We start from the raw sequence: 16,965 nt of genomic DNA on the forward strand, positions 1-16,965 counted from the left end.
ATCATTTTGGCTAAAGACCGACTAAATATGTATGTCACCGAAATATAACGAAATCCGTAAGTTTATAAATTTCCTAGGACTCGTAGGATTAGCGAGACATGAATAGTATTATCATACCCACCACATTTTTTCGCAAAATTGCTGTTTTTGATATCTACCGATGTCATGTGTATACCATCATTTAGTAATGTAAAAAAAATTGGTAGGCAACTACCAGTTTTCTCCGACATAAAATTACATATTTATATAAGTTGTGTTTATTTAAGTGGTTATTTTTTTATGTCGGCTCTTAACATCACAAAAAAATAATCGTTTCCAAAACTCTAAATTGCTGTTACCATTCCAATAATTAGCCACTGAACCGATTTGGATAAAAAATTTCCTTATGATACTTCGATATAGAAAGGATAAAATAATGTATTCTGAAAATTTGGCGTACCAATATAATTCACAAAATTATTGATCAATTAATTAGGGTGTAAAATTTCAATGTAGGCTATTAAACAAGTGATGGAAACATGTAGGTTCAAAGTATATTTACTACCGTGACTCCGCACATGAAGGCACAGGGAAGTACTATATAATATTGGAACTTGGGAGAAGTTATGACGAAAACACCTGTCCTAATAATACGTTATACGTTTTTCACGTCAGGGTGTAGTGTAACTTATATACCTGGGAATCAGCTGTCGTCTAACAGTTGGCCGGCGCTGCCCGTCACCACACAATGCGCTGTGATTCACTTTATTCAACGGACATGTGAAAAATATTATCAATTATTTTAATTTAGTTTTGAACTCAACAGTGCGTGAACCATGGATTTTGCTATTAGGATTTTTTTTATAATACCCATATTCGGTATGTTACATTTGTTTTATATTAAAGCTTTATATATTAACAATTATAATTGTAGTAATCGATAAAATGAGTTTGCATTTTAAAGACGTTTTTGCAAACATTTTATTGTATTGCTTTTACTAAAAAAAAGAAAAGCGTACCAGAGGATTTCAGAATATTAAGGTCATATTGCATAACTGTAGAAGATTAAGGCGACACTTTGTTTGATTTATGATCGCGAAATTGTTTTAAACTTTTTACATATTACAATTGTTGCCCGTAGTTTGTCAAACTAGAATTAAAATAAAAAGTTTTTCTTTTTTTAAGCAATGTAAAATGTGATTAAATTTTTACTGTGTGTTATTTATGAAAAATATATAATTTTAATATCAGCTAATGAAATCTGACATATATTTCGAATATTATAATTTAAATGTTCAATTAACAGTTGGATCTCTAATAATATGTGATAGTTGTTACTCGGGACTTTGTAACAATAACAACCCAAGAATTTAAATTATATTAATACTCAGAGATTCTGGAGTTGAATAACAAACATACAATTATAGTAGTAGAATAAATATATTATTTGAATAATGCTAGATTATACTTTATCCGTCAGTATCTAAGCAATTTTTAATAAAATGCATTTGTGACCTCTACTTGGCATTTTCCGTTAATCCAATATCGCATTACACGAATCAGTTACATAGGTCATAACAAGTATGGCTTTATAGCTTTCGTCTTTTATTTCAGTTAATCGGCAATTAAGTGTGTGATAAGTTGTTTTGATTTCTTTAGCAGAACTTTAAGAGGTATCAGAATAGAAGAAAACAACTAATAGAAGCCATAGGCTATAGTATATATAACCTTTTAAGTATAACTTTGTCGCCTTACTGCGATTTAAATTTATTTTGCCGTTCATCAAGAAGGAAACGCAAGGTTCGCAACGACTAACGGGAATACGGACACTTCTTAATCCATTTAAATATTATTTGAATTTAAATATATAAACATGCTATAAAAAACATATACGGCGAATAGTTCGAGTTGTAATATTTTAGTGTTTCGAAAGTTGTAATATTTTATATACTGCTGAAATTTATCCTGTCCAATCCTACATAAAGGATAACTTTTATTGATTTAATATATATATATTGTGGTATTTATTCAATATAAGGAAATTGCATTATTATAATAGAATTACTTAACAAGGCTTATTCAGCGTCTTATCTATCAACAAAGAATGGTCATTGATGGCACTATAATACACATACTAAATGGAATTGTTTATCAACTTAAACACCTTAACACTCAGAGGTAGAGTGTCGTGTTGACTCATCAATCGTTCTTTGTAAGAATATCAAAGAACACACACCGTGCGAAATCAATACATAGCTTTAAATAGACGATACGTTTTAACGGTATATACTTTAAGTAAATGTAAGACTGTGCTGGTCCGTATTAAAAATCCGTTTTAACGCGGATGGATTTGCGGGGTAAAGTAGATTTACAAAATCAAAACCTTTCTATCGCTCACTTGTATTTCATAATATAAATAACTTTTTATTTACTTAATATTTTCTTTATAATAATAATACTATAGCCTTCATATTCCAAAACTATGTGCTCTGTGATCTTCAATATATTTTCACTACAGTATATCTCGGAGTTCGGTGTGCCTCCTGGCAAAGGCCTCCTCTAACCCTTTCCACTGTTCTCTATACTTTGCAACTGTTCTCCAGTTGTAGCCTGCTTTTAGTTTGAGTTCGTCCGTCAATATTTTGCTTCATTTTTCATGGAAGTTCCGTAGCATATGACCATCTCCATTTCATTTGGACTTTGGACTTTAAGAGTTTGCTCTTTATTTTTTTGCTGAAATTAAAATGTTGTTTTCATGATTTCCCTCAGTGACCATTTTTCTATCCATTTGCTATTCTTATTTTGATCTCTTTGGTGGTTATATTAGTTGGAAAGATATTTCCATTAGTAATGTGTAAATATTCTAAACTGTTGCCGTAAGATACCACAGCCGTCATGACATTTGAATAGGTTTATTTAAAAATGAGATTTGTATTGAAATTGCTTAAATAGAAAGTGTCGGATTGATACAAAATGTCGTAAAGTATAAATTAGAATATTGAAGCAAATTTTCGAGGTCATCATCATAAACTGCAAACTTATGAAATAACGTTACACAATCTCAGATAAAAATCTAAATACAAGAAGTTAGAACGTATTGTTATATATACAAGTATTGTATATATTCCATATAAATAAATAAACTCATTTGGGTTTGAATTGTCATATGACTCTAATAAATTCTTAGAAATTTATGTAGCCATAGTGGTTAAAGTTAATGCATTACTAATGCATTATCTGTTCTGTGTGCCCATTTATAATTTGCGCTAATGATGTCTAATAAGCCACATATGTTGGATCTTATAATATAACGTGTGTTAGGCATAGAGGTCTACTTATTGTTGATATCTGAAGACACAAGAATTCTAACGGATTATTTTTCAATTAAAAAAAACTTATTCAATGATAATTCAAAAGAAAATAATACTTCCGTAAATGTTGTAATAATAATACTTTAGGTTGAAGTGAAATCTAGATGTGGGCTGTAGTCAGGAAGTTGGCAGACTTTCTAAACAATGCGCGGATTAAAATAAGTAGGTACTAGAGTTTCGCACTTACTATTCTGAAACTTGTACAAAGAAACAGTTGTAAAAATGGCGGGCATTGAAGGCCTGTTAAATATTTTTGTCCCATAAGAATGTGCATTTATATAGACCTTTTAAGAACTTCTGATGTGATCAGCCACACACACCGTCGGTATCTTGGGTCTAAAGCATGGTGCTTTACTTACAGTATATTATTCCGGTACCTTTTTTGATGCACAGCCAGATTTCGAACCTACGAATCAGGGATAACTGTTTAACGCTGAACACTCTAGTGACTAGAGTCTAGGCCGACATTGCTCTGGGACTACGTATACTTAAGATAGGATATGATCTAAAGACCTGAGACAAAAGATATTAAGTTAGCGAATAATAAAAAACAAATGTACTGAAAACTTAAAGAACGTCAGTAATTTATAGGTCTTTATTTTCACGGACAACTTTAAAACATTAAGCAAACATGAACATCAATATTCATAACCCCGGACCCGGTCCCGGATATAAGACAGCCATAATAAGCAAAAATGCGTCCGCGTCGTGAAACAAAAAATAGGCCATCTCAAGCTTCACACAATGACAAAAGCGAATCGATTTTTTCGTGATTTATACAAATTTCTAACTTTCTACTTATAGCTCAAGTAAATAAGCAATTTAAGTATAATATTGTTATAAAACCATGTCTTATGACAGCATTACTACAAATGTGCTATATGTTGGCACATAAGGTATGGGATTTCATATATTAAGGTGACTATATACGTATATTATATTGAGGTAATTCAATCATCAGTTCACCTTGCTTTTAATATAGGAAACAAGCATACACTTTAATAAAGGTAATATACTAACTTTACTTTACTACGTACTTAGGTAGGTACTGTAAGTTTATAAACGCAAATGACGTATATTTTTTTACAATACTCTTCGCAAATATCGTGACAATGATTTACTTAAACCGTTCGTGATCACGATTGTGCTGTAAAAATGACAGAATTCCTTTTAAAAGATAAATAATTAAGAAAAACGAATTAACTAGTATTTGCATATTGCAATTGTGTAAATAAATCACGATAATATTTACCGTTTAGCGCAGGAAAACAATCGTTGGAAATGGCAGTAAACTATAGAGTCAGATAATTCAATCAAGGATATTTTCTTTAATGTAAGAAAAGTCTAATGACACTTCAGTTTTGCATACCTGATATGTTATAACGTCAATTTCATTTCAATTACATTAATCAATTAAAAATGTGTAGTTCCCATAGTTATTACAAGATACGCACAAAGTCACTGGCATTTAATACCTATGAAACACTTAAAAGATTTCGAAATACTTATGTAACCTAATAAATCCCGTCTTGCTATACATTATAAAAGGCCAATAATATCAGGAAATCGTTAGTAGGTCTCGTTATATTGAATTATGCAGGCACCATCGCGTGTCGCTATATTTATCGTAGAAGTCCCAAGAATTGTCTATAGTTAATGTGTTTCGAATGATTTTGCTTTGATTAGATAAGCGACAGAATGACATTTTTTTCTATAGAATTATGAATGTCAATAGTTTTTCAAATACATAAATTGTATTTCTATGTCACAATGGTTTTTATTACTTATTCTACTGCAGCCGGGAGAGATAATGCATACACTCTCCCTGTTTATTCAAAAAAGCACTTTCAGCATAGGACTTATTAAATGTTCTAGATATAGCTATCATATTAAACTAGTATTGGCAGCAATAAAATACCCTTAATTGTTAAAGTATAACGGGTTGAGCACCTCGCTTCAGTGAACATTTGTTTTCGAGAACCTAATCTAAACAATAAATTGCGGTCGTAAGGTGTTTTGATAGCAAATTAATGTCAGACAATGTAAGACCTTCTTGCACATTTTCACACTATAATGTGTTAATGATAGACAATCGTGAGGTCTTTATTCTTAAAAATTGTTCACGGTAACATTAAAGAATTGTTTACCTCATGGTATTTAATGCGAGTAGCATTAACCGAGATTTTGTATAAATAGGAGAGAGGACTTTGACCGAAAAATTTTGGGCTTATTTTAAATCATAAATAATTGTAGTTATTCGACATTTATTAACGCGAAAATCTATTGTACATTTTAAAGAAACTACATACCTACTACTCAAATTAAACGCGATATATACGTTTTTCTATAACAACAGGCCTGACGTTTCGAGTTCTTTACAGCAACCATGGTCACGGTTTCATATAGTAAAACTAGTAAATAATATCGTCATTTTAAGTTGCAATTAAAAAAACTGTATAAAGTTATGTTCATTTTTATAAATCAAACATCTTGACCAAAAACTATGAACCATATAATTTTTTGAATACATAATGAGAACAGGATTGGCACTCAATTATAATGACAGTGTAATTAATCGCTGTCTCAATGAATTAATAAACTTGTCGAGATAGATAACGTCCTACGCACGCCTGACTCTAATACATTCTTCATGTTAAGTATTTCCTGGAAAAAACCATCTCAGGAGACAATTTTTTATACTTAACATTTCGTTTTTCAAACGTCATCTTCGACGTCTCCTATCATGCTACATCTATATAATATGTCTTAGTGAGGCACGTGGCATATAAGCAATGGGTATCGATTCCCGACAAAAAGATCTCAGTTTCAAATAGTAAAGGTGCTTATTATCTTGTATAAAAATGACAGTGAAACAAATACAGGAATTTGTCTGCTCACGGGACTCTGAATTTGTCTGTCAATCTATATTTGAACCACTGTAAAACTATATTGAGTTTTGCGCTTAAATTGGTACTTGATGTCACACCATATATTTTCCATGTTACATCTTAATTAGAAAGGGCGTACTTTTCCTTATGCTAATTGTATTTGATGTCTAAAACTCCCTACAATGTGTTTATACACGGGTTCAATCGCACTTTAATTCCTACCAGTTCCAATGCCAAGAGAATGTATACAAATGATTTGGCAAATGACAGGTGCCGTCGAAACATAATTTGGACCGTGAACTTGGATTGATCGCCAGTTCTATTACATTTGTCCGCGTATTATATTAAATGTAAATTAGAATCAGCAATTACATTAAATTACATCAAAATTAGAGCATTAGTCAATGGGCTAGTGAAAACGTAAAATACCTTGAGATTCCAAGACAAGGCGAAAGACAATGTGTTTTTCAAGGCAATTTATCTTGTGACCTCATCAAATTCGGGCATCTTGGTCATTTATATTTTTTGTTGTATGAAAACCTGTTCTATCAGTGCCTATCTAAGTAGAACTATATATTCATGACGACACGCAGTAAATAGGATTATAGGACAAATACCATACGGTATCGCTACACAATTTCATGACACATACACCTCGCTGTTAATTGGTAATAAAAAAATCCTACATTAACGCCGAGGGATTGAGCTGTATTTGTATCCAAGTACCATAATTGTTGCCACCAATTTTTATAAATACTTTCAATTAGCGTACTATACCTATATATACTTCAATATTATTTTTTAAGACTCTTTTATCAAAATACATAAATTGTCAGTGTAGCCCTGGTTTCAAGATTCAAAAGCAAATCCGATCAGTTATGTTTCGTATTACTCAATTTGTAAATATGATTGGTTCGCCATGCATCGTAAAGAAATTCAGTTATTTTAAGTCTATAGTTTATAAGACATGTGGTACTGTAAATAAATAAATATATTGTATATATTTTATTATTAGCACGCTCTAATAATTGAGTCGACGTTTAAATTGTAAAACAAACGCAACATTTGCAGATGTACTCAAAATTATAAAATGAATATTCAGTATTCGTATTCAGTATTCGATTTATTAAAAAAATAAACACTTCTACATTTTTATTCTTAGAGGATTGGCGATTCAGATCGCAAGCTAAAATTATATTACATAACACAATTAACAGTAAAGTGTCAATGCCATGAAATATTATTTTTATAAATGGAAAAGTTTACGATACTACATACAACAGTTTTACAACGGAAATAATGATATTTGCATGTATTCAAGCTCAGTTTTTTTCATTTTAACTGTTCATATGAGACTCAATAATCCCTAGTCGGTTACATAAGTATGCATTAAGCACTGTTTCTGCAAAGTGATTTCAGCCAATTTAGAATAGATAAAATGATATTATAACCATATAATAGATAGTGCAGTTCCGGTCCGTACTGAACAACAATGGAAGTGTTTCAAATGTATGTACAATTATTGTAGTTGGTTTGTTGTGGAATTTGTTTATAAGAGACAAGCATCGTTATCTTGGGTTAATTATAGTTATTCATCGTAATAAATTGTTTTGCCAAGGTCGAATATTTCGCAGTAGTTAAATAATATAAAAAATATGATCTCTTGGCTTTTAACTACTACGCTACTTAAAGATTACTTGCGTTTGTCTCATAAATTGAATCTTGGCTATTATTACCAATGGATTTTAATTTTTATTTAAACGTGCGCAATTACCACATGGGCGTACAGTGAAGGTAAACATTGTTAATTTTTTTTTAATTTTATGGCCTGGTAACGAGACCTTTAAGCCAAATAAACATTGTTAAAACGGCGTGTCATAGACCTAAAAATTTTTAGTCACGCCACTGGTTATTTATTACTAGAGTAATAAAATTTTAATTTATAAAGCAAATATATCAATGAAAGTATAAAATAATAATATTTTGTGATTCAATCTTAGGTGTGTGATTGAATTATATTTTTATGCTCCAAACTGAACTCACAAATGCATAGTCAATAAACAGAACTTAGCGAAGACGGCTGGGACTCGAATTATAATCTGTATTAAATAAGAACCATAGATAACAGATATCTCTGATTATTTTTGTTACAGGAACGTACTTTACAACTGCTGAAGATTTCGGATACGATGGATCAATAGGTAAATGTTAGATTTTACTATTGTAGATCTACAGCTATTACTTCTAGTAGATGCAATCTTGAGCATTATAAAAATGTCATAAAGTTTTGAAACTAGATAAAACTAGTTGTAAGTCGTTTTAAGATGTTTTATTAAGATTTTTGTGTATTAATTATTATTATTATATTGTGTATAAACACGTATACAGTTGAGCTGATCCTTTTTATCAGATCACATACCTTATTAATACTTTTAAATGCAAATGATACTTTTTACAAATATAATAATTTGTCGATTGCATTCCGGTAACTCCTGATATTGGCAGCCAAAAGCCTCCCCATGACCGTCCACAAGCTAACTTCTACTCCTCGTAAGGAAGATTACATTTTTACCTGGCGACGTGAAAGCATACATATAAAAAGTTGGGATCCATCCATCCAACAGCTCGAAGTCCTGACCTTAATTTAATTGAGCATGTCTGGAAAGTTCCAAAGAGACGAATAAGATCAGTGCAACCTGCTCCACAAAACATCAGGGACCTAAAAAAAAGATTAAAGCCTTATTAAAAACATCGTAGATGGCGTGACTCAAGAAGGATTCAAGCTGTAATGTTGACAAGAGAAGGTCACACTCTTTATTAGGTTCTTACATTTGTAACTTTATTTAACTTGAAAAATAATGAAAAAGTCTTCTCGTGTACAACCCGTGTATATTGGTATTAAAGAATTCACACACACACATATAATTGTTTTGGACATTATTTATTAGTTTTTTGGTAGAAGCCCTTATAAATCCACAATCTCCAACGAACAAGCTATGATTCATTTGTTTTAGGCCCAACCTATTGGGGTGAGCGTTACCAGGAGTGCAGAGGCAAGCATCAGAGTCCCATAAATATTAACGTGCTTCGCGTGAAACAAGTGGCTCTTCCTGACATCACGTTTATAGGCTTTAATGACCCCATTGACAATGTACACGTCACTAACAATGGACATACAGGTGAGGTCAATGTCCCGAATTTTAAATAACTTTGTGTGTTTTATAGCTTTCTACATCTTTCTACGTCACCCTCGGGTTTATAACGTCTATCCTGACGTGGTGACGCCTTTTGGATTAACTAAAAACGGAGATTAAATGTTTGATTCTGGTGTAATAAGCTTTTCGGTTTCCATGCAACGGGCATAATGTTCTACAAATCCATAACTTAAACATACATGTTAATAAAGCCTTCACGAATCATGCCCTATTAGATTCAAGAATGTATTTCAACCCGTGTCCGTCCCATATAAAATCATTATAAAGTATAAAAGTGTAACACTTGTGTAAATTTATTGATTTTCCTTCCTAATTCACTAAATTAGCATGACAGTTTGTATAACTTTAAAAGCATATGCGTGACAAATATTTTTATAGTACACCGAACTCAAAACGTAATTTTAAATTCAATACATCAAGAATGAAGTTGAATGTTTACTCGATTTTTACGGTAGTCAAAACATGAAAGTTAAAGTGTTTTCATAGGTCTTCGAGGTATATATAACAATAAAGTACACAATACAAATAAAATAAAACAATGGCGCTACAACCTTTTTAAGTCTTGGCCTCAGATTTCTGTATGTGTTTCATGATCATTTGTTAAACTAATAGGCAAGCAGGTGATCACCCTTCTGTGCCTGACACATGCCGTCGACTTTTTTGGGTCTAAGGCAAGCCGGTGTTTTCCTTCACCGTTCGAGCTAATGTTAAATGGGCACATAGAATGAAAATCCATTGGTGCACAGCCGGGGATCGAACCTACGACCTCAGGGATGAGAGTCGCACGCTGAAGGCACTAGGCAAACACTGCACATAATATAAATACTATATTAAAATCCAGACCCAGGTCCACAGTGTTTTTAAAATACTATACCCCTACATAGAAGCCTATCAGGCACGCAATCATGTAGATCTGTGGCCAAGAAGCTAGGCAGCAGGGGAGTGTCAAATGTCCTTCAAATACTTTATTTGCTTAAATTTAGGTCTGATTGACATCTCCCGCCAGGTCCAAGCGTCCCCTTCTCCAAAAATATCATCATGATATGATGCGAGGGCGCGGCTAAGATCGCTGGCCAGTGGGACCCGTGTTACCCCTTGTGTTATTTATATTATATGTACATATTTGACAATTCTATGGCAGTAGACAGTACCCAAATTCTGGTAATTGATACTTATTTCATACTGTTAAATTCGAAAACAACGCTCGCTTGAATCGAAACATTTATTCGAATTCGTAAATACTATATCTACTTACAACAGAACAACACCTTTTGGTTAAAATACTGTTTTTATGAAATATATGCGTTACAAGCAACAATTACTCGATTTTGTTTCGATTTGTTAAGCAGTTGAAATAAGGAATCTTCGAAATAATTCAAGAGATATTCGACATACAATTAAGATTTCTTACGTATGCCTTTGAAAACAATCTTCTGGTGTCGGCACATTAATACAACATTTGTTTTCAGTCCTGATAGAGGTCGAGAATGAGCCTCACCCTCGAGTAAGCGGTGGACCGCTAGACGGGACTTACGTGTTCAGTCAAATGCACTTCCATTGGGGTGATAATGATACTCTGGGTTCCGAGGACAAAATAAACCACAGAAGGTATTGTTTTTCTAGTAAACAACTGTTAAATAGAGTTGTTTCTTTCTGTCAGGAATAATAACTGAACTTTAATAATGAATGTTGTAATTTTAATATGTATTTTGAATGCTTTAGACTTAATACTTATTTAATTTCTTAAATGTAATAATAATGCACTGGCGCTACAAACTAAATGATGTTTGGCGAGAGCCTTGCAGATTCTTCGATATTGTTTAAGGTATATTTTGAATTTAAATGGAGGCAGTAAGAAAGAAAGGAAAATATTTATCAAGCTAAGATCTCAAAATATGTAACTGTGTAGACATTATACACAATAATTTAACAAATATATATTAATAACTTTACTAAAGAACGCCTGACTCGAGAACTATAGTGCAGTGTAAATAAAGGGTTATTGCCTCAATCGAAGTTTTTCATTACTTGTTACGCTTTCCTTCACTTTGAACCGTTGCCCAATTTGCTAAACCTACAGTAACAAATACGAAACAATTTTTTTAATGTTTTTTTTAGTTTTCCTATGGAGTTGCATATGGTGTTCTACAAAGAAGAATATAATACAGTCAAAGAAGCTGTTACACACACCGATGGCTTGACTGTCTTGGCATTTTTCTATGAGGTTAATATTTTCCATGATTAAGTAAACCTGTTTTGGAATAGTGCGCAAAAACATTATTGATAGACAAGTAAAATATGATTATAATCTACTACAGACCGTATAATTATGAGAATTGATTCTAGACTAGATAGAATAATAGATAATTACCTCATAATGTATTTTTTTTAAAAAACATACGCGCTGCATTGTATACGTCCGATTTTCTCAAGTTGGTCACAAAAAGAGTTCATGGTATCATTTTTTTGCAAGACATATCTCATTATATATAAGGGCTTAAAATATAGTTAGAGTGCAGTGTTAGCCTAGTGGCTTCAGCGTGCAACTCTCCCACTGAGGTCGTAGGTTCTCTGCTCGGCTGTGCACCAATGGACTTTCATTCATTGTGTGCAATGATCATGAAACAGATACGCAATGAAATCTAAGGCCCAAACCTAAAAAGGTGGAAGCGCCATTGATTTTTTTTAAATATAGTTGTTCGTTTTCGCAAAATAGTTGTCAGTTATCTAACGAGACGTATCTACGTCACGCAATTTTAGGAGATTCTTGACCCCCCCCCCCCCCATGAAACGCTCCGTAACGTTTTCTGTATCCAATAGTAAAATGTTTCGTGACCATCCCCAGTGACTCTTTATACCTAAAACTTACCATTATCTGGTGTAAAGTACTGGAAATTTGAAAATAATATTATCAATAACGTGTAATTGAATCCCCGCCTCGCATCGTAACGTTTTACAAGAGGACCCCCCCCCCCCCAAATTCGTTACGTAATACTTGAATACTACCTTAGGTATGAAAATATCTTCTATCCCTCTTAAATTTTGAATTAATAATAGCTGTAGGGTCAATTATTAAAATTAGTCCGACAGATATTTTCCTTGTTATACAATTTTAGATGAAATATTTATAATTGTATTGCGCAATAATAAATTATTCAGTTACGGTTGCATTGATCGCATATCAGCGGTTCGTGTCTTTTCTGATCGATACCCATGTCACAAAACGTGCTTTTATAATATAAAGTATTATTGAGAATTAGATAACATAGCTTTATAAAATGAATGTCAGAGATATCTAAGTTAAAATTTAAATATATATTGTAAATAATATTTAAATTTAATTATATTATTTTTATATTTCGACAGTAAATAATCAATCGAAATTATAATTGTGATATTCAGTTATTGGTACATATATTTTGTATTATTCAGTTTCTTATTATTTTTAGTTTCAGGTAGTTTATACGTTTATCGTAATTTAAAAATGAAATTTTTTTTTATTTTTTAGAAAAACTAATTTCGTATTTTATTAGCGCGACGAATAGTCCTAGTAGATTAACATCGAATCTGTTCACCGAATTTTCAATTTCTTCCCAAATGATTCGTCATTGAAACATCTAAATTCCAATAGTAGGGCACTTTAAAATAAATTGGTACCTAAATAAAACTAAATAAATGTGGCTTACAAAGCAAACGCATTCTATTAACAGCAAACTGTATGGTTGTAAATAAATAAAATAAAATATTACATTTTACAGTTGGACCGGCATCAGCATCCAGCCTATGACGACATAACATCCGCCCTCAGCAATGTTACCGACCCGCACTCAAGCATTGTTATGAATAACCCATTTTCATTTTTAAACATTCTACCTTACGACCTTAGAAGATATTTCACGTACAGAGGGTCATTGACAACTCCACCGTGCTCTGAAGTAGTCATTTGGCTGGATTTTGAACAACCCGTCCGTTTAACTCACGAACAGGTGAATACGAAATAATTTAAGTCACTCATTGTTAAGTAAGGGATATACATGGCGAAAGTTCTATGTTCAAATAAAGTTAATATAATGGCTTGCTTAAGTAATATAAGCACAAATATTTGCAATAAGTACTAATGTACAAACACACCAGAGAATATATTATATAAATATGTAATCTGTGACGACAGAATCTCAAATAAAGAAATCCCACGTTTGATTGATGTGAAAATGTTCATGAAGCAGGAGAATGTTGGGTTCGTGTAATGCTTACATCCGAAACTTCTAAACGGATTTTTAGTTGTTTTTACAGACAATCATAATATAAACTCTGTTTTATTTAAAGTTTCAAAAGGAAGTTTATAATTCATACAGATCATAGAATCAAATACCAATTAATATAGTAAAATAGTGAAGGCAAATGGCGATAGTTCAGGCGATGCATCCATTTAATATATGATAAGCTTTTACGCTTTCACTAAATGTTAACTTTGGAACTATATATGAAATAACTGTAAAAATGTAAAGTAAGGGCTAAGTTTGCGTGTATTTATTTGATTATTTTTTTGACACATGTCGATTAAGGTAACTTATGTATGACGGTTATTAGTTAATTAAAATTTTAAAAATCTTTACAGATCGAAGTATTCAGAGAGCTACGATCGGCCAGTGGAAAGATTCGGCATAATTTCAGACCAATCCAACCGATTGGAGACAGAACTGTATTCTATAATATAGATAGCAACTATTATACTTATAATGAAATCGATGACCCTGAGGCTCACACTGAGTGGCCACAGACAAGGAAAAGAGGGAACAGTGCTAGTATATCTAGGATTAGCTTAAGCTATTTTACCTTTATGCTTATATTGTGTAATACTTTAGGTTAATTTAAATTATACAAAGGAAGCAAATATAAGAAGCTACTGTATAGTTAGAACCATAGACAAAACAAAATTTTTGTTTATTGATATTTATAACCAACCTGTGCTTCTATGTAGATTTCATGAAGCAATGCAAAATGAAAGAGAACAGCTGCACTATATTACTTTTTAAATTTCTTTGCTAAAAATATATAGAATAAAGAAGAATGACTATGTAGACTTTCCTTTACACATAACTATGTTTTAGTTAGAGAATTCAGTTCTTCAATACACAAGTATAGATATTTGAAGTTAGTTATAGTATAGAAACAACATAACTTTAATGTTTTTGTTACCTGGATGAAAAGATCCACATGATCCCATAAAAGTATGAATGTTAATTTTATTAAATTATAACCAGTTTTATTCCCAGGTGAAACCTAGTGATATAGCAAATTTTATCCTGGTTGTGTTAAGAAATATCACATGGGAGTGTGAGTCCTGTTTCTGTATGACTTATTTATATACAGCATATAGACAAATACTTTAAAATTACAAAATGTAAAACTGTCTCAATAATAATATTCAAGCTACCCATGTGCTAATCATTTTTATTGATTTACAATATAAATATTTCATGTAACTGGCATGAATAAGAGATTGTATCTATGTGATATTTTATAACTTTATCTATATTTTTTAGAGATGTGAAAGGTAAAATTACATAGAATTTGAATGTCCTTTGCTAGACAAAGACCCAATTCTGAATCTAATACACAAGGATCAACTTGTGTATATGGAACAACAGTTACAAAGGTAGTATATACAGGTTCTACTATACGGATGAAAAGCTATCAAATGAATTTTTTATAAGTCTTTGGGAAGCTAAAAGAAATTAAAACTGTGATATCATATAAATAAAAGATTTAAAAAATGTTTTGGTTTTTTAATATGTTACATATAAACATCAAAAATGTATACCTAATTGTCCACAATTCAATCGTCTTGCAGAACTCTTGTATCTGTCATAGTAAGCATAGCCCCCAAATTGTCATCAGAGCCTTGCTTTAATCTCTCCCAAATTAATTCTGCAATAGCTTTTTGTGTTCTTCTCTCAAGCTTTTCCAACTTTTTTGCAACATCCCTTTTGAGGTCCCAATCTGGCTTTCGAGGTGCAAGTGATGCTATATCTAAATCTTGAAGTACAACCTGAAATTATATCACATAAACATAGATTGTAAAAAAAACCTTAAGATTTTATTTTGGTGCATACATTTTATCATAATTATTTGTTATGACAATTATAAATAACTAACACAGAAGAAAAATCTTTAAAGAGAAACTACATTAGGAAACTGTTCTAGGTTCCAGAAAGTTTATCTCAAACTGCAAAACAAGATTTACAACGAAATAGCTAGTTGCTAGAAAAATTTCCAGTCCAACAAATATAGAAAAAGGTTTTACTTCAATTTCAATAGAACATCCTGTTCCTTCTAAAATGTAATTTACCTTTTCCTTCCCAGCTTCAACTAAATCTTTAACTTCTTCATCAACCTTTTCTGGCTCCGCATCTTGTAACTTTGCTTGTTGCAATGACTCATCTTGTGGTTTATAACTTCTAAACATGGGCCTGAAATTGCATAAAAAGAATCATTAGATATTTCACCCTAAGTAAATCAAAAGTCTGACATTGACATATTGGGGAGGGATTTTAAATGTATGATTACATACTTAAGAAAACATCTATAATTAGCAACAACTTGTTTGATTTCGATATTGATAATGGAAGATCAAATAAAGGCCAACTAGTAAAATAAACAAATCTAAAACTATATTATAACAATTTATAGCCATAAAATTACCTAGGAAGTGGAGAAACATCTTTATTTTTTGAGTCTGATGAGGTTACATTCGTGTTTTTTCTTTTTAAACTTTTTAGCCTTTCTTTCCTTTTTTGTGCTTCCTCTTCCAGATTTCCAACTCCTTCCATGGTATCCAAAACTACCATAATATAGGCTAGTAACAAACAGTATTTATTCAGACTTTTGTTGTTCTGAGAATTTCATTATATACTCAACCAATAAGAAAACGCACGATAATAAGCCCAATGATAAAAAATTCTATAATTCAGAAATCTCAGGTATATCAAAATTAATTTAGGTAACACTATAATATGTAAATAATACAAGCAACAACACGTTCACACATGACAATTGACATTTCGATTTTGACATCAAGGTAAAATATTTTAATAGAGATTAGAAGGCCACCCCACTAAAACGTAAAGGTGATTGATATATTGTTATGCCCTCTGAATTTCAGCCCTAAACCAAAATATTAATAAAAAAAATGTGAATTAGTTTCTTTAAAATATGTCGCAAGACATTTGTATTTATTCTCGTTTAGATTTTTTTACCTTAATGTAAAGCTTACATGTTGGACTTCTTTAAATTTATTATGACTTTTTCGGGCGTATCAAGTTCATCAGATCTTGTTGTTAGCTGCGGTAGAAATCTTAAGCTCATAATAAGTATTTACTGATTTTTTAAAATGCATTTTTGATCTAACGTTTAGACAACCATGTATCCTTATAAAACATGTTTCAAGTCAGTCAAAACCTGTTTCAAACAGTCATCACTGAAAACACTACATAAAAAAAATATTTAAGA

General features: G+C 31.6%; 2 protein-coding genes across 2 annotated transcripts; one reads left to right on the forward strand and one right to left on the reverse strand.

Annotated features, from left to right (window-relative positions):
• The first annotated feature begins 682 nt into the window (after nt 1-682).
• LOC123711295 (putative carbonic anhydrase 3) lies at nt 683-14,478 on the forward strand. The gene is made up of 7 exons (XM_045663808.1): nt 683-858; nt 8,392-8,439; nt 9,253-9,417; nt 10,923-11,061; nt 11,572-11,677; nt 13,212-13,439; nt 14,072-14,478. Exons 1-7 carry the CDS (start codon nt 816-818, stop codon nt 14,321-14,323), a joined length of 981 nt encoding a protein of 326 aa, XP_045519764.1. The 5' UTR covers nt 683-815; the 3' UTR covers nt 14,324-14,478.
• A 749-nt stretch (nt 14,479-15,227) lies between these two features.
• On the reverse strand, nt 15,228-16,499 carry LOC123710949 (coiled-coil domain-containing protein 12). Its single transcript, XM_045663288.1, has 3 exons — nt 16,159-16,499; nt 15,806-15,926; nt 15,228-15,505 (listed from the first exon to the last, which is right to left on the reverse strand). The coding sequence occupies exons 1-3, from the start codon at nt 16,302-16,304 to the stop codon at nt 15,293-15,295; spliced, it is 480 nt and encodes a 159-aa protein (XP_045519244.1). The 5' UTR covers nt 16,305-16,499; the 3' UTR covers nt 15,228-15,292.
• Between the last annotated feature and the right edge of the window lie 466 nt (nt 16,500-16,965).

This window comes from Pieris brassicae, chromosome 6 (genome assembly GCF_905147105.1).
Source record: "Pieris brassicae chromosome 6, ilPieBrab1.1, whole genome shotgun sequence".
NCBI lineage: Eukaryota > Metazoa > Arthropoda > Insecta > Lepidoptera > Pieridae > Pieris > Pieris brassicae.

Coding starts and splice junctions, on each gene's coding strand:
- LOC123710949 (XM_045663288.1), bottom strand. CDS start 16,304: ATGGTAGTTTTGGATACCATGGAAGGAGTTGGAAATCTGGAAGAGGAA. Junction 15,927..16,158: donor GATGTTTCTCCACTTCCTAG/GTAATTTTATGG, acceptor ATGCAATTTCAG/GCCCATGTTTAGAAGTTATA. Junction 15,506..15,805: donor TTGAAGCTGGGAAGGAAAAG/GTAAATTACATT, acceptor ATATAATTTCAG/GTTGTACTTCAAGATTTAGA.
- LOC123711295 (XM_045663808.1), top strand. CDS start 816: ATGGATTTTGCTATTAGGATTTTTTTTATAATACCCATATTCG. Junction 11,678..13,211: donor TCTTGGCATTTTTCTATGAG/GTTAATATTTTC, acceptor TACATTTTACAG/TTGGACCGGCATCAGCATCC. Junction 13,440..14,071: donor TCCGTTTAACTCACGAACAG/GTGAATACGAAA, acceptor AAATCTTTACAG/ATCGAAGTATTCAGAGAGCT.